A 23,142-nucleotide genomic window follows, 5' to 3' on the forward strand; every position below is an offset into this window, starting at 1 on the left:
CTCGGCCCCTAGGCAGCTGACCAGGGACCAGCCAGTTAGCTGAGTTACACGTGTACGTGCGTGTGCGTTTGCACGCACGTGCACACCTGTATGTACACACATCCCGGGGTGCATTAGGAAGAGTGTTGCCAGCAGGTCCAGGGAGGTGACCCTGCCCCTCTCCTCAGCCCTGGGGAGGCCTCATCTCGAGTGCTGTGTCCAGTTCTGGGCTCCACAGTCCAAGAGAGACATGGAGCTACTGGAGAGAGCCCAGCATAGGGCTGCGAGGATGATCAAAGGGCTGGAGCACCTGCCCTATGAGGAACGGCTGCGAGAGCTGGGCCTGTTTAACCTGGGGAAGAGCAGACTGAGGGGGGATCTGGTCAATGTGTACAAGTACCTGAAGGGAGGGTGTCAAGGGGACGAGGACAGACTCTTTTCAGTTGTCCCGTGTGACAGGACAAGACGCAATGGGCAGAAACTGAAGCACAGGAAGTTCTGCCTGAACGTGAGGGGGAATTTCTTCCCTGTGAGAGTGACAGAGCACTGGAGCAGGTTGCCCAGAGAGGTTGTGGAGTCTCCTTCTCTGGAGATATCAAGGCCCGCCTGGATGCAACCCTGTCCAGTGTGCTCCAGGTGACCCTGGTTGAGCAGGGAGTAGGACTAAATGATCTCCAGGGTCCCTTCCAACCTCGGGCTCTCTGCACTATACGTGTATATACACGTTTATACCCATGTACAGTGTGGATCCCTCCAGTGACCGGCATTAGACACCCTGTCTACCCAGTACCCAGCCCCAACCCCCCAGTCTCCTCTTTGCGCGCAGGGCACAGATAACGGCAGGGCAGGACTACCGAGGCGGGGAGCACCGGGGCAATGGTGCCGCGGGGCTCTGTAACCCGGGATGGCTACGGTCCGTCCTGGTCCAGGTCACCTTCTGCTCCCGTCATCCTCCCACTCCATCCCATCTCATCCGATCCCACCCCACCCTACCCCGTTCCATCCCTGAGCAGCACCGCGCGCCAACGCAGCCACAGCACCGCGTGCCGTCGTCCCCAGGCCCCCGCCGCGAGCACCAGGCCGGGCCCTTGACCAGAACCTTTATTACAGAAGGGCTTTTGCACAGCACAGACACACGCTGCCCTCCACATGCACTGCCCTGGCCCCGGCCCCACTGCCCGGCCCCGGCCTGCCCCCCGCGCCCCAGTGGGGCCGCTGGGTGTTGCATAGAGAGGGGCCAGGCGGCACAGGGAGCCCGGTGGAGGGGCTGGGCTGGGGTGGGGGGGCAGCAGGGCGCCGGGGGGCAGAGCCAGCCTGTCCCCACGCAGCGCCCCCCGGGCAGGGCCCAGCCCCGAGAGGCCCCGGGGCCGCACAGGGTCCTGCCCTGCCGTCCCCATGCAGCGACCTGCGCTCGCCCCTCCGCCGGGAGCCCCGGGGCAGCGGCGCGCAGCACGGGCCGGGCGGCTGGCACGGGGCCCCCGGACGAGGGCTGCCGTGCGCCGGCCCCGGGGCACGGCGAGACTCGTGCGCACGCGGGGACAGGCAGCGGACAGCCTCGTTTATACATATTGCAACAAGTTCTCGGCAAAACATTCATCCCCAATAAATTAAAAAGGTCCATGTCCTGGGCGCAATTAAAAAGGCGACCGCCGGAGGGGGTCACTCCTCGGGGGGCTCCGTCAGGAAGGGCGAGGTGACCGCGTGGGCCTGCGCGATGGCCGCCAGCTCCTTCAGGAACTCGCTGAAGATGACGGCGCAGTAGACGGCGTTCTTGACGCGCAGCGCCTCGTTCTGCTTCTCAGCCGAGCTGCGGAAGAGGGAGGCTCCGGCCAGCGCGTGCATTACCTGCCCCTCCCGCATGTGCTGGAAGGCGAGCTGAGCCGCCTGGCGTGCCCGCGTCGGGCTGTTGGTGTGCCGCAGGATCAGCTCCCCGATGGACGGCTTCCGGCTCTTCACTGCGGGGACAGGCGGTTACCCAGGGACCGCCCAGCCCAGCCTCCACATGCTGCAACCCACAGCTCCCGGGCCTGGGTGCAGCGCCCAGCCCTCCATGCAAAGCAACACGCAGCCCCCCGCACCCCTATGGGCAGCGCCCAGCCCTCCGTGCAAAGCAACACGCAGCACCCCGCACCCCTATGCGCAGCGCCCAGCCCTCCATGCAAAGCAACATGCAGCCCCCAGGGCCCCTACGTGCAGCCCCCAGCCCTCCGTGCAAAGCAACATGCAGCCCTCAGCCCTCCTCCATGCAGCCCACAGCCCCGGGTGCAGACCCCAATCCTCAGTGCAAAGCAACATACAACCCCCAGGGCCCCTATGTGCAGCCCCCCAACTCTCAGTGCAGCCCCCCAAGTCCTATATGCAAAGTAACATGCAGCCCCTAGCCCTCCTATGTGCAGCCCGCAGCCCCCCCCCCCACTGCCCCTGCCCCACTTGTGTGAGCATGAGGGGGCAGGTGCCCTGGCCCAGGCCTCGCCCCCGCAGGACTCCCCAGCCCTACCCAGCGTCTCCGAGCGGCGCAGGGAGGGCACGGCATTCTGCGTGTCTGACCAGTCCAGCTTCCCCCGGGCAATCAGGTACTTCTTGGCTTTGAAGAGCAGAGCAGGAAAATCCTCCTGGCTGGCAGCGAAGCTCTCGATCTTGTTCTTTACGGAGCCGAGGACCTGCGGGAGGCGGGAGCAGCGTCACGGCAGCCCCGGGGCAGGGCAGGCACTGGCACCCCAGGCCAGCCTGGGGAAGTGTCGCCCCACGCGCCGCACAGAGCGCTGCACTGGCTCCCCATGCCCCAGCCCAGGCACCTGGCCTGGCAGCCCATCGTGACTTCTGCTATCCCAGCCCAGCCTTGGAACTGCCCAGCCCAGACCCAAAGCAGTTGGCACTAGGCTCAAGTGCAAGCCATAGGGCAGCATCCTGCAGGGAGCTGGGAAGACACCCCCAAGCATAGAGCGGGACAGGGAAGGGGGCAGCAGCACAAGGGATGCGAGCGTCCATCACAAGGTCCCTCCAAGGGGAGCAGTTCCCAACACTGCGTGGGCTCCCGGAGTGGGGAGCTGCCCTGGGCAACTCGGAGCAGCGCTGCTGCAGGCACCGGCTCCAGGCAAGCCCCGACATCCCCCGCCAATCCCTCTCGCCGCACCGGGCACTACCTGGAGCAGGGACTTAACACTGGGCTGGAAGACCATGTTGGTGTTGAGCAGGAAGGAGCGAAGCAGGGGCTGCGGGTAGCAGGCCAGCTGGGCCACCAGCCCCGTCAGCAGGAAGTTCACGTAGAGCGAGTTGTGCAGCATGTTCTCCAGCTTGCTGAACAGCACGGTCACGAAGGGGCCTGTGTGGGGACGGGGTGAAGGCGCCCGTAGGGACACGGCCACCCACTCTTCCCAGAGCACCTCGCCCCCATGCAGCCCACGCCACTCCGGCTGCATCCCTGGCAGGAGGTGCACAGCCCCCACTGGCCCCCGCGGTGGGCGGCAGACGGCCCTGCCTGAGTCCCGGCGGTGCCGGCGGCACTCACCTGTGAAGGGCTGGCTGGGCGGCTGCCCCAGCATCCGCAGCGGGCTGGCAATGATCTGGGACAGCGGGTCCGGCGCCCGGGACGGCGCCCGCGCAGCCGCCTCCCCGGAACCGTAGCCGGCCGGAGCCTCACTGTCGGGGAGGGAGGCGAAGCTCTCGTAGACCTCCTCCTCCTCCCGGGACAGGGGTACTTCGGGCGCGCAAGGCAGCTCCTCCTGGCCGGGCACCGTCCCGCTCCCGTTCTTCATCTCGGCCTCGATCTCCCGCAGCTCCTCCGTGAACGCCTCGATGCTGACGCTGGTCCCATTGGGCTCAGCCGGCGCCTTGGCCAGCAGCTCGTCTATCAGCGAATCCACCGACTGGAGCGGCTCCCAGCCCGGGGGCTGCGGCCGGTGGGCCAGGGCGGGGGCGGGCTCCGGAGGGGCCGCGGCCCCGTTGCGCGCCATCGGCCCCCGGCGCTCCAGCTCGGGGGGCCCCTCGCCTTGGGGGCTCCTGCGCACCTTCTTCACAGCGACGTCCCCCTCGGGCCGGCTCGGCTCCAACGGCCCATGGGCCCCGTTCACCAGGGTCCCCGAGTCCTGGGCGTCGGGGCTGGGCAGACACGCACGGGGCTCACCACCGCTGCCGCCGGGGGCCCCCGCCGGCCCCTCCGGAGCCCCCTCCTCCGGCAGGCCCCGCTTTTTAGTCCGCGGGGTGGGGGGCCCGGGGGGCCGCGGGATGCTGAAGCAGTCGGGGCTGAGCGGGAGGGCGCCGTCAGGTGCCGGGGCCAGGCTGCCCGCGCTGGGCTCCTCCCCGTCGTAGGGGGCCGACCAGACGCGGCAGGCCCAGACGCAGCGGTCGATGCTGAGCCGCGCGTCCCGCAGGTACTCCAGGTAGTTCCTGTCCAGCTCCGACACCTCCTCCCACCTGGCTGCCCGGTGGCAGGGGCTGCCGGACGGCGTGCCGGGAGAGCGCGGCGCGGGGCTGGCCACCTCGGGGCCGAAGCTCTGCTGGCGCATGAAGAAGGAGAGGCGGGATGGGGTGGAAGGCTTCGGCACTGTCACCACGGAGGACGTGTCCACGTTGGGACTGCCGTGGCCTGTGGGCCACAGGAAGGAAGGGGCCATCAGAGTGGAGCAGCGCTGCAGAAGGTGGCAACCAGGTCTGGGGCGCTGCCCCACAGGACCCCAGCTGCGCGGCCCAGCAAGCCCCAGGCAGCAGCGAGGCTGGTGCTGGGCTGTACGCAGCAGCGGGGACCGTCGCCGTACCCTTGGACCAGGCCGCGTGCTCCTCCTCGCGGTCCATCAGGGGCAGGCTCTCAGGGCGGCAGCACCGCGGGATGAGGGACAGGAACTTGGCAGCAGTCTTGCCGTAGATGTCCAGGTCCCTGACGGCCCGCTTCTGGCTGAGCATGACGTGGCTGCAGGGCAGCAGGTATCTGCGGGGAGCAGCAGGGCTGCATGCGTGGGCCTGCTGGCATTGGGCTGCACGTGCCCGGCACGAGGGAGCACCACATGCGTGGGGACAGGATGCAGTTGGCACTGCTGCCCCTCCTGCAGGCCCATCTCAGAGGGGACGCCTCCCCGGGCCCTCGCCCGGGCTGTGCCTTGGATGCTACCCCTCCCCAGCTCTGCAGCTGGACAGCTCATGCTAGGCCTTGAGTGCAGGGTGCAGTGGGGCTGCAGGGCCCCACACCAGCGGAGGGCACTGCACAGCACTCTTGGCTCCTGGGGAGCAGTCCCTCCAGCACGACCCAGCATCCCAGGCCTTCCTGGACCCCGCAGCTGCCCCTAGTGCCTTCAGCAGCAGGGCAGAAGATGCAGCTGCCTAGGGCCTGCTGCCAGGCTGCAGGGGGACCTTGGCCACCCCCCAGGGGAGCCTCGCCGGGGTGCAGGTCGGCCCTCGCGCCGCGCTGCAGGCTGGGCTGAACCCAGCGTGTGCTACGGGGTGGGTTACCTGAGCACCAGTTGCAGCATGACGTCCTCACAGTTGAGGCTGAGCAGGGTCCGGAAGAGGCTCAGAGACACCATGCAGAGCTGGGGAGAGGAAGGCGGTGAAGGAGCTGGCAGCGCCCCGTGGCAGGGCTCTGGTGGCCAGCAGCAGGCCCAGAGCCTCTCACCCGCGAGTTGCTGTTGATGCGGCCCACGAGGGTGTCAAGGATGGTGCTGTTGTCGTGCCGATGCAACAGCACGAAGCGCAGGAAGGTTTTGAGCAGGGCCGTCTCGCTGACACTGCGCAGGAACAGGTCCAGGTAGGCTGTGCTGGCAATCATCTCCTCGATGGAGGTCTACAGGCAACAGCAGCTCAGCATGGGACTTGGACCACGCAGGGCACCCCATGCATGCACAGGGGCATCCTGCATGGCCTTCCACCAACCCTACACAGGCGAACACAAGCAGGAAACCTCCTCCCGAGGCAACCCAAGCACAGACAAGCGGGCACCGAGGCATCGGTGAGGAGAGGGACTGCTATGCTACGCAGGGAGGCGGGGGCACCTCCCTGCCCTGCTCCTCGGAAGTGCCTACCTTGTGCAGCGCCGGCCCCATGACGGGCACAAGGAAGCCGTTATGGACGTAGTCCACCAGCTGCTTCTGGACAAGGGGATGGGCGACCTGCAAAGCACAGACCATCAGAGCAGGGGCCAGCCAGGCCACAGCCCTCCAGCCCAATGGGAGGCAAGGGAGCGAGAGCCGCCACAGCCCAACCTGGATGACAGCGTTGCAGAACTCCAGCGAGTTCATGAAGAGGACAAGTGAGGAGACACCGATCCAGTCCTCGCGGCGCAGGAAGTGCCAGTCGTCCCCCCTCACCTCGATCTTGCGGGGCAGAGAGGAGTATAGGGCACTCAGGCCCGTGGCCAGGACCTGGGGACACAGGCACTGAGCAACGCCAGTCCAGGCGCCAGGACGTGGGTTCCCCCGGAGCCCCACAGCCCAGTGTGCCACCACCCCTTGGGCAGGAGAGTGACTCCCAGACCTCCTTCCCTGCCCACCAGGAGCCAGCGGCACAGCCAGCTCAGCACAGGGACCATGCCCCTCAGGCCCCCTGTGAGCCCCAAGCCCGCCTCTGGGCACAGCCGGCCCCACTGCAGCCCCGTGCCACGGCCTGCAGAGCCCCACCTGCCTCCGGCCTGCGGCAGGGCCAGGAGCCATGCTTTGCTGCAGTGGGGCAGGAAGGAGAGCCGCAACGGCAAGATGGGCAGCAGGAAGTGCAGCCGTGCTGGCCACTGCTGCGCTCCCCCAGACCCCATCAGCATGCACTGTGCCGCGTGGGGCCCCGTGCTGACACCAGCAGCATCCCCCGGCACCCCGGATCCAACTGGCCTCCTCAAAATCCCACAGGAACAGCTGAGCCCAGGGAACAGCCCCTCCATGCCAGTCCAAAGCAGGGGAGCTCTGCTTAGAAACTAGGCTCTATGTTCCCCATGTCCCCAGGGAGCCAGTCCCCAACCTGCCACCAAGCACAGCATCTCCAGGACCTCCCTGCTGCAAGAGCACAGAACTCCCCAGCAGGAGTGGGCAGGATTGTGTGTCCCCTGCACATGGGCAGGATTCTCCGTCCAAGGCCGCCTATGGCTGCTGACCAAACAAGCGCTACCCGCCTCTGCAGCACTGACCCCAGGGACTGCCTGGGTCCCACGATTGCTCCAGGGAGTGACACATCGGGTTGGGTCAGCCCAGCCCTGCCACCCCACACAGCCATGAGCCTTACCGGGCAGAAGTAGGAGTTGTCAGTGATGGACTTGGCCACTGCGTGATTGCTGGCAGACATGGCCATAATGAGCAGCAGCGCGTCCCTGGCCTGCTGCCCAAGGACACCCTCGTGGTGGATGAAGGGGATAAGGAGGGAGAATATGATGAGGTTGGCGGGGCCCTGGTCCGTGTGACTGTGGAAGAAAAGCTCCAGGATGGACGGCTCCTTGGCCACAGAGACACAGAGCTGGTTGAGCAGCAGGACAAGGCTGTTTTCCAGCAGGGATGAGGTGGGCTCCGCGCACAGGCTCAACAGCCGCAGCAGGGGCGTGAGCACAGGCTTGTGCTGCAGCAGGGGCTGGCGGGCCTGGCTGATGAGCATCTCGTAGAGCTTGAGCTGCTCCACTTTGCGCTCCTCCGTGAGGTCTCCCTGCAGGTGCCAGCACAGCAGGCGCTCCAGCAGGTTCTCCGACACCACGAACTCCAGGATGGGCCCCATGGCCGACTCGCCCCGTGGCCGGTCCTCTGCCAGCAGGTTCAGCATCTGGTAGGTGTTGTTGCGCACGGCACTGAGGTCATCAGGGGCAGGCTTGGCACCTCGCTTCTCCAGGATCCGCAGGACCTGGGGAGAGCAGTGCCGAGTGCCACGAGGTGGGCAAGGCAGCAGCGGAGAGCAGCCCCACTTCAGGGCTCGTTCCTTCTTCCCAGCCCTGCAGCCGCCTGGGCTTACCTGGGACCAGTGGTTCTTGAAGACCATGAGGCAGGTCTCGGGGTCGGCCGTGACGGGGCTCTGCAGGCTGACGCTGCGGGTGGCCCTGTGCCCTGCCGCCCGGGGGTTCAGCTTGCTGAGCCAGCTCATCCTTTCCATCGGGAGGGCGGAGGCCCGAAGGCAGGCGGGGGAGCCCAGAGGACAGCTCACGGGCAGCAGCGGGGCACCCCGCCGACGGATCTCGATCCGACTGCTGCCTGGTGGAGCCGCAGGGGCACGGCGGGGCGGCTGGTCCGCAGGGCCTCACACTCCATGCTGCCTCCGCCCCGGCCTGAGCTGCGGGGAGAGAGCAGAGCTCAGAGCCCAGCGGGACCCAGGCGCGCCCGGGGCCCCTCCGCCCCGCCGGACCTGCATAGGGCAGGGAGCAGCACCCGCGCGCCTGCCACAGCATGCCAGCACCCGAGGAACGGGCAGGGCAGCTGGCAGAGCCCGGTCCTGGCACCGCGGGAGCTCCTGGAGCATCACCCGCCTTGAAGCACACGGCCCCACCAAGCTGCAGCGGCACCCGCCCCGCCGTCGCCTATCCCCCCGCGTCGCCTTGTGCCACCGAATCCTCTCTCCTGCGGGAGGGAGAAGGGAACAGGCAGCGGGAGCCCCGCTGCAGCCAGAGCTTCCTGCCTGCAGGCGGCCCGGGGCACCAGCAGCTCCAGGAGCAAGAGGAGAGCAGGAGCCAAGCCCCAGCTGCAGGAGGGGGCCAGAACCCCCGGCGCTCGGAGGGGAACGCAGGCAGGCAGCGAGGCCGCTGGCATGCAGTTGCCTCAGAAATTCCAACAGTGCCATGGCCCCTGCAAGAGCAGCCACAGCCCGGCACCAGGAGGAGGAAGGCTCCCAGATGAGGAGGAGCGGGTGCTCTCCAACGAGCCAGTCAAAGGGAACAAGCCGCAGCTCACCCGAGCCCCGACTCATGAGCAGAGCTGCAAGCAACCCGCCAAGAGCCCCGCCATCCTGGGTGCGCAGCTCCCCGGGGCCCTGGGCATACTGCAGGACGCGGCTGCTAGGGAAGAGGGCGAGTGGCAACCGTTCCCGGCGCGGGGGCCTGGCGCGAGAGGCTGCGGGGTCGCTCCTGCCAGGCAGCAGCTCTCCGTCATGCTGGCACCAGCAGGCAAGGCTGGCTCAAGCCAGGCCCTCAACGGAGGGACGGGTGCTGAGAGACACCTTGGGCTAGGCTGTTTTCTCCAGCTTCCAATCGAACTTCCGCCAGGCGGGCGTCCAGCCCACGGGCACCACCGGCGAGTGCAGCTGCCGGCAGGGCCGGGGGACCTGGGGAAGCATTGCAGTGGGTCACACAAGGACGAGCTCCCGGGCGGGCTGTCAGGAACAGGTGGTGCAGTACAGGCAGCTGGGAGCAGCCCGTCACAGGCGCAGGTCGGCGACCACCGTGCCGAATACCGGCGGCTCAGCTGCAGCCGGGTCACAAGGAAGGAGCGAGCCCCGGTGGGGAAGCACCCAGAGAAGCCCTCGGAGGCTGGGAGATGCCATGGGGCGATGTGCGCACACCGCTGCGCTGGGGCAGGCGCCGGGCCTGTGCGGAAGCCCGAGCTCCTGGGCGGCCTGGTGGCAGCAGCAGGGCTCCGCGGCGCTGGCGCGAGGGTCAGCAGCAGGCGAGAGCGTCGGTGGGCCAGGCCGGCACCGGGAAGGGACCACGCTGCCGCCCCCACAACCCCTCGCACAGCCTCGACGGACCTTGCACCCCGCTCCAGGCTCAAGGGGGCACACCGACGCCGGCTCCCCACCTGGCAGTCACATACCTACGGGAGCAGGGATCACGGGCGGCAGCTCCCGGGTCGTGCACAAGAGCCAGCAGCAGGAGCCAAAACCCGGCGGCTTTGCCAAGGAGACGAGGCGCAGGCTACGGCAGGCGGTGCTGGCCCCAGACGCTTGCCCGGGACGCAGCAGCTTCTCCGAGCCCCTAAGCTGGGGCCAGCAGCTCTGGCGGGCCACGCTCTGGGTGCAGCTCTGGACACGGGGATCTCCCGGCCAGAGCCCCGGGCTCGGGAGCTGGTACCGCGAGCAGGACGGCTCCCTCCCGGAAGGGCTCGCCGTGCCGCAGGCTGGGGCCAGTGGCTGCGCCGGTCGGCCGGCTGCCGGGCAAGCAGAGCACACGGAGCCACCGGGAGGTGGGGAGGAAGAGGAAGTGCGAGCATGCCGGGGCAGGAGGAGGCTCCTGCCGCGGGCCCGTCCTCCACACCCAGCTCTGCACTTTGAACCCAAGGAGCCGGCTCAGCGCGCCGGGGCCAGCCTCCGCCGCCCAGGATGTCGCTCTGGGAGCACAGGAGCCTGCCGGGGCTCAGGGGCCAGCGGGACCCCAGAGCCCTGGGCACCCTCAGCCAGGCGGAAACACGAGCGAGGTGCCTCAGGAGCCTGCTGGTGCTCAGCCCTGCTGGCGGGCAGCATGGAGGCCGACACACCCCGATGCAGCCTCCTCATCCCCGAGCCTGGCAGCACCGTGGGCCCACTGCCCACCCACCCCTGCGACGCCCACGGGCGGCAGGAGACACCCCCGGCCGCAGGCCCCAAACCAGCGCGCGGGGCTCTGCCGGCGTCTCCCAGAGACGGGATCCTCCGTGCCGTGCCGGCTCCACAGAAGAGCGGCGCCACGACCGCGACACCAGGCCTCCACGCACAGACCCCCGCGTCTCCCGCCTGTGCTCCCCCGCCCAGCCCTACCGTTACGGGCTCTCCTCTCCGAGCGTGGTCAGCACGCCTGCCCCGTGCTCCGTGGCGGCCCAGACCCGCAAGGCGGCCAACCCCGCAAACAGCACGCAGCACAGCGCTGCTGCCGCCCGTGGCACCCCTGCCTGGCGCACGCGTCCTCCCTGCGCCAGCCCTGCGGGCAGGCGGCGAGCCCGCAACCGCAGGCTGTCGCCAGAACCAGTCGCTATCTCAGGATGCACCAGCAGGCTGGGACAATCCCCAAGGTCTCTGCAGACCCGGACAAGGCGACGCAATCGTGAGCGTGGAGCGGGCCAGCGGCAAGGCTCGAGGCCCAGCCTGGCTCTGCAGAGCTGCGAAGCGAGATCCTGCAGACGCAGCAGGCGCCGGCACAGCGGGGCAGGACCAGCACTCGGCACGCTCAGGAGGACGCGGCTCGCAGACGTCCCCCCTCGCACAGGGCTCGGGGGCGGCAGCAGAGCCAATGACCAGGACAGCCACTGGGAATGTGCAGGCTGTCGGACGAGCTCTTGCAGCACCCCAGCTGCAGCTTGGACAGGGGCTGCGGGCAGCAGGGCTGGCTCTTCTGCGCTGCAGCCAGACCCGAGGGAGGAACCAGGCGAGGACGCGGTGGAGGACAGCAACGCAGAAACAGCTCGCCGTCCCAGAAGGAAGCGAAATACAAAAACAGGGCCAGCAGCAGGCTGCAGCGAGGAGCTGGAGGGAAGATCACAGGTAGGATCCCAAGGGGTCAAGCAGGAGAAAGCGGTTAAAGCAAAAGCAGTTCCTCAAAGTGAGAGCGGTGTTGCAAACGCAAGCTCGCCTGATGCAAGGCACTAAGCGGAAGCGCAGCACAAGACCAAATAGCAAGTGGCACGACCCCAAACGGTGCAGCATGCAAAGCAGGGACAGGATCGCGCAGGCAAAGGCCCACGGGCAACACGCCAAGGTTGCAGGGGCCGTAGGCAGCGCTGCACCGGCAGATCTCCAACCCCACGAAGGGGCTGGGTGATACGTCAGATAACGCCGAGACCACTGGAGTGCTGAATGTCGTCCTTCGCATCAGCCCTCCTCAAAAGGGCTTGGGTGGCTGGGTGAAGAAATTTCAGTCCTGGGGAAATCCAGCCTCAGGATTCCTCCAGCACTGGAAGGGCTGAGTCCGAGGAGCTGGGCCAGGGCGAAGCGGTGGCAGCAGGCAGAGCAGAGCACGGGACGGCGAGGGCTCGGGGCCGGGCAGCGCTGGCGGCCGTGCCTCGTGGCTGCAGCTCCCTCACGGCAGGGCGCTGCTCTCCCGGGCACCTCGACTCATGCGGCGCGACTGTGAGGAGCGCCGGGGGCATCGCACTGGGGTGCTGCGAGCCGGGGCTATTCGCAGAGACCCCTCCTCGCCCCGCGCCCTCCACCAGCGCTCAGGACCCAGCACAGGGCTCTGCTGGAGCTGCCTGGCCCGGCACGCTCCAGCGCAGTGCCAGCCGCAGCCTCACGTCAGCCCCACACACCCACACCGGCCACCAGCCCCAGGCAGTGGCAGCGCTTCCCTGTCCAGCACGAACCCACTCCAAGCGGCGCACGGAAAGCTTGACAGCACGGAAAGTCCACGCAAGCAGCCGCAGAGCCGCGAGTCACAGCTGCCGCGTTCCCAGCGGCCCTGCCAGGAACAACCCCCGCCGGCCGCCAGGCTGCAGGCGCTGCCGGGACAGCCAGCCCCGCAGCGGGGCCAGAGCAGGGCGCACATGCCAAGCGTGCCGGCAGCTCCCGGCCCTGTGCACTCGCTGGAGACGAGGCCGAGGCCGGCCAGGCCACGTCCGGGAGCAGCCGGCCCCACCGCTCCACGCAGCCTCTCCCGGGCAGGCCCAGGATGGCAGCACGGCTCCGGCCTCCAAGCTCCGCTCGCCAGGGCACGTGCCCTCGCGGCGGGCAGCCCAACACCTCGCACACGTCACGGCCGCCTGGCTGCTCTGCGCAACATGGGCAGCATGTGCAAGCCTGCAGCTTCGCAAGCACTGATGCAAAGCTCATGCAAGCCACATCAGCCAGGAGGAAGACCAGCCCCAGGGCATCAGGGCTGCTTCAGGAGACACCTGCGCAGTCTCATGACCAAGGAGGGCACAGAGGCCAGAAAGAGCTCGCCACAGCACAGGAGTTGGCCTAGCGAGGAAATGAAAGTAGGTATTAAAGCAAGCCTGAACCACAAAAGAGAGAGAGAAAAGAGGAAGTCAATAGCAGCAGACCCAGGAGCAGGAGGATTGGTAGAAAGCCAATACGGGAATTGGAAGGATAATTCTCAGGCAGCACTCTCGAGGACTTTTCAAATATATTAAGAATGAAAAGAACAAGTCCATGGCTAGCTGAACATAGCATCGTCAGCAATAACACCGAAGGAGGCAGATGTATTCCCTGCGTGTATTTTAGGAACCAGCCAGATGTATTTATATCATACAACGACAAGCTTCCCATTCCAACATGGGTGAAGTTTTACTGCAGTTACTATAGTTAGACCTCACTAAAAATCAACACATCCAGACATCTTGTGCCACAGTTTTAAAGAGCGAGTCAATAAACCACTAGCCTGCCCACGCTGTGCCGCAGGAAAAGCGGGGCATTAAGGAAACGCCAGAGGAGTTGAGCTGGAGGCACGATCTGGGTGGCACGCACCACAGCGCGGCAGCAGCCCCGGACCCCGGTCCGCTGCAGGCACCAACATAGGGAGAACAGCGCAGAGTCCACCCTAAGGTTACGGAAAACACGTCTTGTTGGACTAAAACATTCTCCAACGAGACTAGAGATTTGCTGGAGAAAGACAACAGGACAGACGTAAGACAGCTTCCTGGAAGACTTTTGACTTGGTATCACGTGGCGTTTTGATTAAGAAATTAAACGTTGTGAAACCTGCTTGGGGCACACGACAGGTACCAACACGAGCCAAGGGAGATGCCAGGCAGGACAGCTGGCAGGGGCGCCAGCCAGGCAGGACGTCAAGGGCCTCGTCCTTCCCGTCGCCAGCCCCCAGGACACCTCCGCAGCTGACGCAGCCTGACGCAGGGGCGGCCGACGGCGCCACGAGGCACTGCAGCCAGCGCGGGGACCCACCGAAGCCCCCGGGGAGGCGGCGGTGCCCTGGGAGCGTGTGGCGGGCAGGACCCCTCCTGCCTTGCTCTGACCCCCTGCGCTCCAGCAGTGCCAGCGTCAGGTGAGCAAGGGCTTGGAGCAGCCCCAGCAGGGATCGAAGGGCTGGGAAACCTGCTTCTTCACAAGGGACTTGAGCAGCTCAGTCTGAGTACTGAGGAAAAGATTATAGTGTGGCCTAATCACAGGGAAAGTTTCTCTTGGAAAACAGAAATTTTACAGTAAAGGCTCCTCAGCCCAGCAGATAAAAGCGAAACACAAGCCACAGGCCAGAGTTGAAAGGCAAGAAATTCGGAGCAGAAATAAAACACATCAAGACATGTGCGGGTAGCTCATTGCTGAGAGCGCTGCCGCAGCCCAGGTGGCTCCCCGCGAGGCCACCCCCCTCCACTGATATCCGAGGGCGATCCCGGCAGCCGGGTCCTGCTTGGGGGGGGGTCAGCACAGCTTCCCTCATGGTCCCACAGCTCGGCCTGGCCCTCTGCAGTGTCCCCCACCTCGGGGCTAGGCAGAGCCCTGCAGACGCCCAGCTGACGCGGCAGCCACCCTGGGGCTGAAGAGGCCTTTCCTCGTTGGGACGGGGGAGCACGGCACCCTGCTTGCTCACAGCACAGGGATGAGGCCCCGCAATAGCCCAGGGGCCCTGGGAGAGGCTGCACCTGCGGGGAGGCCAGCGGAGCCAGCAGCATCCCGCACAGAGGATCAGCCCAAATGATCTCGGCTGATCAACGGGCTGATGGGCGGCAGCCCCTCCGCTGGGTCAGCGAGGGTCTGTCCGATGAGCGCGGCGCCGAGCCCAGCCCCGCCGCCCGCAGCGGCCGCGGCCCAGGACAGCGGGAGCCGACAGGAGGCGAGAGCCCTGGGGCACAGGAGGCAACGCCAGCCCGGGTGCACAGGGCTGAGCCCACACGCGGGGCCTGGCCCAGGGCTCGCAGCCACGTCGGCCCCAGCAGGTGCCTACGGAGCCACGTGGAACAGAGGGCCGGGAGACGACCGCACCACCGTCGACGCAGCACCTTTGCATGGGGCGAAGCCGGCCCTGCCCCGCACAGGAATCCCTCCCGGCCTCAGGGGAAGCACATGCCACAGCGCACGGACACAGAGTCCAGCCCGGCCATTGGAGGGACGAGGCAGTTCTCAGAAACTCCGGCTCCCAGGACAGCTCAGGCGTGCAGCCCGCAGCGGCCTCCCCCCAGGCGCTGCCTCCGCCCCGGCAGCTGAGGGGAAAGCGCCTCGGCCTCCCGCCCTGCCGGTGCCACGCACAAGCCACGGAGGGAGCGGTGCCGTGGCCCAGACGGCCTCCAGCCGGCACCGGGCTCGGCCGGCTCTGCCGCCGGTGGGTGGATGCGGGCTCCGGCGAGGAGCCAGTGCAGCCACCGTTCGTCCCAGAGCAGGGAGCAGGGAGCCGGCAGCGGGGCGATCTGGACTTGGGCAGCAGGGCGCTTCCCGCAGCGCTGCGGAGGAATCCCGGCGAGCAGAGGCGGGCGGGGAGCGGCTCCACATGGCAGCTCCCACGCCGGCACGGCGCCTCGGCCCGGGCGCGGGGCACCGGACGGCGCGTGCCGGAGGCAAGGGGCGGCCTCGCTCGCACAGCGGCCCCGGCGCGGAGCACGGCCCCGGCGAGCGCCTTCGCCACGCCGCGCCGGAGCGACGCTTCGGCCTCGAGCCCAGCTCCCGCACCCAGAGCCTCCTACCTGCGACTCAGGTGGCGGCGCCCCGTCCCTCTGTCCCGTCCGTCCGTCCAGTCCGTCAGTGCCGCCGCTGGGGGAGAGGAACGAGGCGGCATCACGGCCAAGCCGACCCCAACCAGGGCCCCGGGGCGACACGACCCCCCGGGCCGCCCGCCCCCCCACGAGGTCCCCGGGCCGCCCCCGGGCCGCCCCCGCCCCCCCGGCCTGCAGCCCCGACGCCGCAGCCGCCCGGACGCCGCGGCCCAGGACGCGGGTCGCCGCCGAGGCGGCCCCGGGCCCGGCGCAGACGGCGCAAGGGCACCGGAGCGCCGCTGAGGCCCGGCCCGACCCGGCCCCGAGGGCGGCCCGCGCCGGGACCCGCCGAGGGCGCCGCGTCCCCAGGGCACCTTGCACCAGGGCCCGCCGCAGCGGCGGCACCGGGGCGCCCGCCGGGCCCGGCAGCGCGCCGCCGCCTTGCCCGCGGCCGCCGGGCCGGGCTGGGCCGGGCTGCCCCTGCCGCGGCGGCCCCGGCCCCGGCCCCGGCCCCGGCCCCGGCCCCACGCAGCGCCGCCGCTCACCAGCCACCTCCCCCGCGGGCCCCGCGCGCCCGCCGCCATCTTCCCGCCGCCGCCGCCGCGCCGGCCCCGCCCCGACCGACTGGGCCCCGCCCCCGCCGCGCCGGCCACGCCCCGACCGGCCCCGCCCCGCCCCCGCCGCGCCGAGCAGGCACCCGCGCCCGCCTGCCGCGCGCAGGCCCCGCCCCCGCCGCGCTGGCCACGCCCCCGCCCCGGCTCCCGGGGCCCGGGCTGGGCCTCGCTGCCGGGGCGGGGCCACCCTGCGCCGCCGCCTGAGGAGAGCGCCCATTGGCTGCGACGTGCGGGGGCGGGGACAGGCGGGGCGAGCGTGGGGGGCTGCGCCGCGCGGGCGCCGGGCCCCGAGCCCAACCCTGCAGCGTGCAGCGCCGTGCACCAGGCACTGGGCACCGGGCCACGGGCACAGCCCTGCACCGGGCACAGCTGGGCACCAGGTACCGAGCACTGCCCTGCACCGGGCCACGGGCCACGGGCACTGCCCTGCACCAGGCACAGCTGAGCACCAGGTACCGAGCACTGCCCTGCACCGGGCCACGGGCACAGCTGGGCACCAGGTACCGAGCACTGCCCTGCACTGGGCCCCGGGCACAGCTGGGCACCAGGTACCGAGCACAGCCCTGCACTGGGCCCCGGGCACTGCCCTACACTGAGCACTGGGCACAGCTGAGCACCAGGTACCGAGCACAGCCCTGCACCAGGCACCAGGCACTGCCCTACACTGGGCACCGAGCACAGCCCTGCACCGGGCCCCGGGCACTGCCCTGCACCGGGCCACGGGCACAGCTGGGCACCAGGTACCAAGCACAGCCCTGCACCAGGCACTGGGCCCCGAGCACCGCCCTGCACCGGGCACTGGACACCGCCCTGCACCATGCAACACCCTGCACCGTGCACCAAGCACAGCCCGGCACCTGGCACCGGGTGTCGAGCACAGCCCTGCATCAGGCACTGCCCTGCACCATGCAGCGCCCTGCACCGTGCACCAAGCACAGCCCTGCACTGGGCACTGCCCTGCATCATGCACCAAGTACTGCCCTGCATCGGGCACAGGGCACCAGGCATTGGACACAGTCCTGCACCATGCACCACCCTGCACAGCACACCATGCACAGCCCTGCACCATGCCCTTGGCTGCGCAGCCCTTGGCGCAGGTGAGCCATCCCCAGGGCCCCACTGTTGCCACGACGCTGCCTGTACCGGCGGAGCCGCAAAGCCACAGCCTGGAGCCAGGCGGTGCTAGGTGCCTGAGCCCCGGCTGCAGGATGCACAGCCTCAGCCGGGCGCTCGCCCGCCGTGGGGCTCAGCCCCGGCACAGCGGCGCTGTGGGGCTCCTCTCCGTGGCCTGGCCCAGCACCCATGCACCGCACACGCAGGGGTGAGTGGGGCCCGGCCGCCTGCCATGGGGCCTGGGGTGGGGGCACCAGCGTGGGGTCCTGCCTGCCGGCCCCATGGTGGGGGACAATGTGGGGGCCGGTGGGGGCCATGGGCGACCACCGTGTCTGCCCGGCAGCCCCTCTCCTTCCCCCCACAGCACTGATGCCCCCCGGAGCTGGATCCTCGACCCCTCCGGAGACTGGTACTACTGGTGGATCAGCATCATGGTCCTGCCCATCATGTACAACTGGATCGTCCTCATCTGCAGGTGCCAGCCCCAGTGCCCCACCAGGAACTGGCCCCATGGGGCGGCCCAACAGGGGGCCAAGCCCCTTCACTGGTGCCATGGGGCCCAGGAGTCCGGCACCCAGTCGACGCCGTCGAGAGGTGCTGGGGCGCTGCGGCGGCCAAGGGCCCGGCAGCCCCGGTGATGCCGTCTGTGCGGCCAGGTGCTGCTTCACCGACGTGCAGGAGCAGCACGCGCTGGTGTGGCTGAGCCTGGACTGCCTCTGCGACGCGCTGTACCTGCTGGACATCGCCGTCCACTTGCACACCGGTCAGTGCCGCGGCACGCTGCATGCACGGATGTGTCAGTATGTGCACGCACATGAGCTGCGTGTGCACACGCACCTTCGTGCATGTGTATGCACGCACACGTGTGTGTGTGTCCACAGCTCACGCGTGTGTGTGTCCACGCTCACTTGTGCACACACACGCACTAATGGATGGCTGCACATGTTTGCACAGTTAATGCATGCCACCCCGGCAGGCAGGACCATCAGCCCTGTGCCACCTTGGGCTGCCTGGACCCCTGCTCCAAAGTGGCATCCCATGAGACTTGGGTCCTGGGGCCCCTCTGCACCCCATGCCGGGTACCCCGTCCTCTGCCAGCCTCCTCCCTGCATGGGCCTCCCCACCAGCACCCATCACCACCCGCTCAGGGACCCATTGCTCTCACTGGGGACTTCCTGCCAAGGACCCCCAGCGGCGATGCCATGTCATTCCCCCCCCCCACACGATGTCCTCTTGGGCACCCAGCCTGGGGATGTTCCCTGCTCCCGGGGCCCTGGGGGTGTCCAACCCCTGCAGCAGGGGTTCCCCACAGCACAGCACGGCACAGCAAGGCATGGCGTGGCATGATGCGGCATGGTGTGACATGGGATGGCATGGTGCAGCATGGCACAGCATGGCATGACACAGCGCGGCACAGCATGGCATGGCATGGTGCAGCATGGCACGGCATGGCACGGCACAGCGCGGCACGGCACAGCACAGCGCAGCATGACACAGCATGGCGTGGCCTCGCCGTCGCCCCCAGGCTTCCTGGAGGAGGGCATCCTGGTGCAGGACCGCTCGCAGATCCGGCGGTGCTACCTGGGCTCCTGGTCCTTCGCCTGGGACGTGGCCTCGGTGCTGCCCACAGACCTGCTGTACCTCCGCCTGGGGCTGGGGGTGCCGGCGCTGCGCGCTAACCGCTGCCTGCGGGCGCCGCGGCTCTTCGAGGCCTTCGACCGGCGGGAGACGCGCACGGGCTACCCCAACGCCTTCCGCATCGCCAAGCTGATGCTCTACGTCTTCGTCACCATCCACTGGAACGCCTGCCTCTACTTCGCCCTCTCCACCCACCTGGGGCTGGGCGCCGACACCTGGGTCCACCCCAATGCCAGCCGCCCCGGCTTCGCCCGCCCGCTGCGCCAGTACCTCTACAGCTTCTACTTCTCCACCCTCATCCTCACCACCGTGGGCGACACGCCAGAGCCACGGCGCGAGGAGGAGTTCCTCTTCATGACGGCCGGCTTCCTCCTGGCTGTGCTGGGCTTCGCCACCATCGTGGGCAGCATGAGCTCCGTCATCTCCAACGTGAGCGCGGCCGACGCCGCCTTCTACCCCGACCCCGGCCCGGTGCAGCGCTACCTGCAGACGCGCGGCGCGGGCCGGCAGCTGGTGCGCCGCGTGGCCCGCTGGCACCAGCACCTGCGGGCGCAGGGGAAGCTGACGGAGGAGCGGGGGGTGCTGCGGCACCTGCCCGCGCAGCTGCGGGCCGAGGTGGCCGCCAGCGTGCACCTGCCGGCGCTGCGCAAGGTGGCCCTCTTCCAGAGCTGCGAGCGCGGCGTGCTGCAGGAGCTGGTGCTGAGGCTGCGGCCCCAGGTCTGCAGCCCCGGCGAGTTCGTGTGCCGCAAGGGCGACGTCGGCCGCGAGATGTACTTCATCCGTGAGGGGCGCCTGGCCGTGGTGGCCGACGACGGCGTCACGACGCTCGCCGTCCTGGGCGAGGGGCTCTACTTCGGGGAGATCAGCCTCATCAACATCGCAGGTGAGCCCGTGGCGCCGGCACCGCCGCGGGACCCCGCACTGCGGCCCCCGCCCCACCGCAGCCTCTCCGTCCCCAGGGAACAGGTCGGGAAACCGGCGCACCGCCAACATCAAGAGCATCGGCTACTCGGACCTCTTCTGCCTCTCCAAGGAGGACCTGACAGAGGTGCTGGCTGAGTTCCCCACCGCCCGCGCGATGATGGAGGCCAAGGGCCGTGAGATCCTGCTGCGGCTGGACAAGCTGGACCTGCATGCGGAGGCGGCAGCGGCGGCAGCAGCCGAAGAGGCTGAGAGCCGGGCGCAGGCGCTGGAGGCGGCGCTGGAGGAGCTGCAGACCCGGGTGGCCCGGCTGCTGGCCCAGCTGGAGTCCAGCGCCTACAAGCTGGCACTGCGCGTTGAGCGCCTGGAGAGCCGGCTCCGGCGGCGGGGCGCTGTGGGGGTACAGGGCCCAGCCACGACGCGGGGTGCAGCCAGGGGATGGGGTCCTGCCACGATACGGGGTGCTGCTGGGGGACGGGGTCCTGCCACAATGTGGGGTCCTGCTGGGGGACGGGGTCCTGCCAGGGCAGCAGGTCCCACTGGGGTGCAGCGTGCTGCCACGCTGTGGGGTCCTGCTGGGGGCTGGAGTGATGCCAGGGGCCAGGGTGCTGCGGGGGCTGCCAGGGGCCTAGGTGATCCCAGGGGCCGGGGTGATCCCAGGGGCCAGGGTGATCCCAGGGGCCGGGGTGATCCCAGGGGCCAGGGTGCTGCGGGGGCTGCCAGGGGCCTAGGTGATCCCAGGGCCCAGGGTGATCCCAGGGGCCAGGCTGATGCCAGGGGCCGGGGTGCTGCGGGGGCTGCTAGGGGCCAAGGTGATCCCAGGGGCCGGGGTGATCCCAGGGGCCAGGGTGATCCCAGGGACCGGGGTGATCCCAGGGGCCAGGGTGATCCCAGGGGCCGGGGTGCTGCGGGGGCTGCCAGGGGCCAAGGTGATCCCAGGGGCCGGGGTGATCCCAGGGGCCAGGGTGATCCCAGGGGCCGGGGTGCTGCGGGGGCTGCCAGGGGCCAAGGTGATCCCAGGGGCCGGGGTGATCCCAGGGGCCAGGCTGATGCCAGGGCCCGGGGTGCTGCGGGGGCTGCTAGGGGCCAAGGTGATCCCAGGGCCCGGGGTGATCCCAGGGGCCAGGCTGATGCCAGGGCCCGGGGTGCTGCGGGGGCTGCTAGGGGCCAAGGTGATCCCAGGGGCCGGGGTGATCCCAGGGGCCAGGGTGATCCCAGGGGCCAGGGTGCTGCAGGGGCTGCCAGAAGCCGGGGCAATGCCAGGGATCGGGGTGATACTAGGGACCAGGATGATGCCAGGGGTTGGGTTGATGTTGGGGGCTGGGGGCCTCAGGGGTCTGGGGGCTGTGGGGGTCTGGGGTGATGCCAGGGATCAGGGTGATGCTGGGGGTTGTGGGGAGCTGGGATGATGCTAGGGGCTGGGGCGACACCAGAGGTCAGAGCGATGCTGGGGGTCAGGGCACTGCCAGGAGCTGCGAGGATGCCGGGGGCTGGGGTGATGCTGGGGGCTGGGGTCCAGGGAGCCGGGGGGCTGGGGTGATGCCGGGGATCAGAGCGATGCCGGGGGTCAGGGTGATGCCGGGGGCTGGGGTGATGCCGGGGGCTGGGGTGATGCTGGGGATCAGAGCGATGCCAGGGGTCAGGGTGATGCCGGGGGCTGGGGTGATGCCGGGGGCTGGGGTGATGCCGGGGATCAGAGCGATGCCGGGGGTCAGGGTGATGCTGGGGGCTGGGGTGATGCCGGGGGCTGGGGTGATGCTGGGGATCAGGGTGATGCCGGGGGTCAGGGTGATGCTGGGGGTCAGGGCAATGCCGGGGGCTGGGGTGATGCTGGGGATCAGGGTGATGCCGGGGGGCTGGGGTGATGCTGTGGGGGCTGAGGCCCAGGGAGCCGGGGGTCAGGGTGATGCCGGGGGCTGGGGTGATGCCGGGGATCAGAGCCGCTGCCCCTCCTCAGAGGTGCGAGGGACCCGTGACTGTTGCTGTGTAACATTGACAACAGTCCCTAGGTAACAATGGCAACAGTTGCTAGGTAACTGTGACCACGTTGCTTCGTACCGTTGACAATAGTTGCTAGGTAACCATAACAACAGTCGCTGGGTAACGGGGACAGAAGTTGCTCAGAGACAATAAGGATAGTTGGTACCTGAGAGCGACAACAGCTACAGGACAGGGACGGGGACAGGGCAGGGACAGGGACAGGGAAAGGGAAAGGGACAGGGAAAGGGACACGGATAGGGATATGGACAAGGATAGGGAAAGGGACAGGGATAGGGATAGGGACAAGGATAGGGACAGAGACAGGGAAAGGGACACGGATAGGGATAAGGACAGGGATGGGGACAGGGACATGGACAGACAAAGGGACAGGGACAGAGATAGAGAGACGGAGAGGGACAGGGATAAGAATTTGGACAGGGATAGGGACAGGGACAGGGATAGGGACAAGGATAGGGACAGGGACAGGGATAAGGATTTGGACAGGGATAGGGACAGGGATAGGGACAAAGATAGGACAGGGACAGGGATAAGGATTTGGATAAGAATAGGGATAGGGACAGGGACAGAGACAGGCACAGGGATACAGTCAGGGATAGGGACAGTGTTAGAGCAAGGATATGGTTGGGGTAGAGGCCAGGGTAGAGGTGGGGTGGGGTCGGGGATAGAGGCAGGGATGGGCAGGATGGGATGAAGCAGGGATGGGGGCAGGACAGAGACAGGACAAGGCCAGGGAGTGGGACGGGGCAGGGGCCTGGCCGCCGGGGCCTCTCGGAGCTCTGGCCGTGGGCAGGGGCCAGCGCAGCCCGGGCGAGGGGGGCCCAGTGGCACCGACGCTCAGCTCCATCGGAACGAGCGGCCGCCTGGAGCCAGGGCGCAGGGCTCGGGCGCTGGGCACCATGTACCAGGCACTGGGCACCGGGCACTGTGTGCCAGCCACTGGGCACTGGGCACCAGGCACTGCACACGGGGCACTGGGCACCAGGTACCAGGCACTGGGCACTGGGTGCCAGGCACTGCACACTGGGCACTGGGCACTGGGCACCGGCTACCAGGCACTGGGCACTGGCAGTCAGGCACTGCACACGGGGCACTGGGCACCAGGTACCAGGCACTGGGCACTGGGTGCCAGGCACTGCACACTGGGCACTGGGCACTGGGCACCGGCTACCAGGCACTGGGCACTGGCAGTCAGGCACTGCACACGGGGCACTGGGCACCAGGTACCAGGCACTGGGCACTGGGTGCCAGGCACTGCACACTGGGCACTGGGCACGACATACCAGGCACTGCGCACTGGGCACTGTCTGAGCACCGTACATGGCGCACCTAGAACCGGTCTCTGGGCACTGGGACCACTGCAGGGAATGGCGGCAATGCACAACTGGGACCAACGGGAGACCTGGCAGCAGCTCCTGGCACTGGGGGCAGAAGGACAGGGGATGGGGGGC

At 68.5% G+C, this 23,142-nt stretch overlaps 1 protein-coding gene across 4 annotated transcripts; it reads right to left on the bottom strand.

The window, feature by feature from the left end:
• Positions 1–1,065: 1,065 nt before the first annotated feature.
• On the bottom strand, positions 1,066–18,749 carry FHIP1B (FHF complex subunit HOOK interacting protein 1B). Of its 4 annotated transcripts, XM_062567557.1 has the most exons (14): positions 18,716–18,749; positions 17,867–17,914; positions 15,399–15,465; positions 7,888–8,202; positions 7,177–7,779; positions 6,171–6,329; positions 5,991–6,077; positions 5,585–5,752; positions 5,422–5,501; positions 4,734–4,903; positions 3,488–4,564; positions 3,123–3,301; positions 2,477–2,639; positions 1,066–1,934 (listed from the first exon to the last, which is right to left on the bottom strand). In XM_062567557.1, exons 4-14 carry the CDS (start codon positions 8,023–8,025, stop codon positions 1,639–1,641), a joined length of 3,120 nt encoding a protein of 1,039 aa, XP_062423541.1. In that variant the 5' UTR covers positions 8,026–8,202; positions 15,399–15,465; positions 17,867–17,914; positions 18,716–18,749; the 3' UTR covers positions 1,066–1,638. The 4 variants fall into 4 exon arrangements, with proteins under 4 accessions (XP_062423541.1, XP_062423542.1, XP_062423543.1 ...); XM_062567558.1 differs by lacking the exons at positions 17,867–17,914; positions 18,716–18,749 and adding an exon at positions 15,953–16,023 and having other exon boundaries at positions 7,177–7,701; XM_062567559.1 differs by lacking the exons at positions 17,867–17,914; positions 18,716–18,749 and adding an exon at positions 15,953–16,023 and having other exon boundaries at positions 1,066–1,786.
• Between the last annotated feature and the right edge of the window lie 4,393 nt (positions 18,750–23,142).

Source organism: Rhea pennata, chromosome 1 (genome assembly GCF_028389875.1).
Source record: "Rhea pennata isolate bPtePen1 chromosome 1, bPtePen1.pri, whole genome shotgun sequence".
NCBI classification, from domain to species: domain Eukaryota; kingdom Metazoa; phylum Chordata; class Aves; order Rheiformes; family Rheidae; genus Rhea; species Rhea pennata.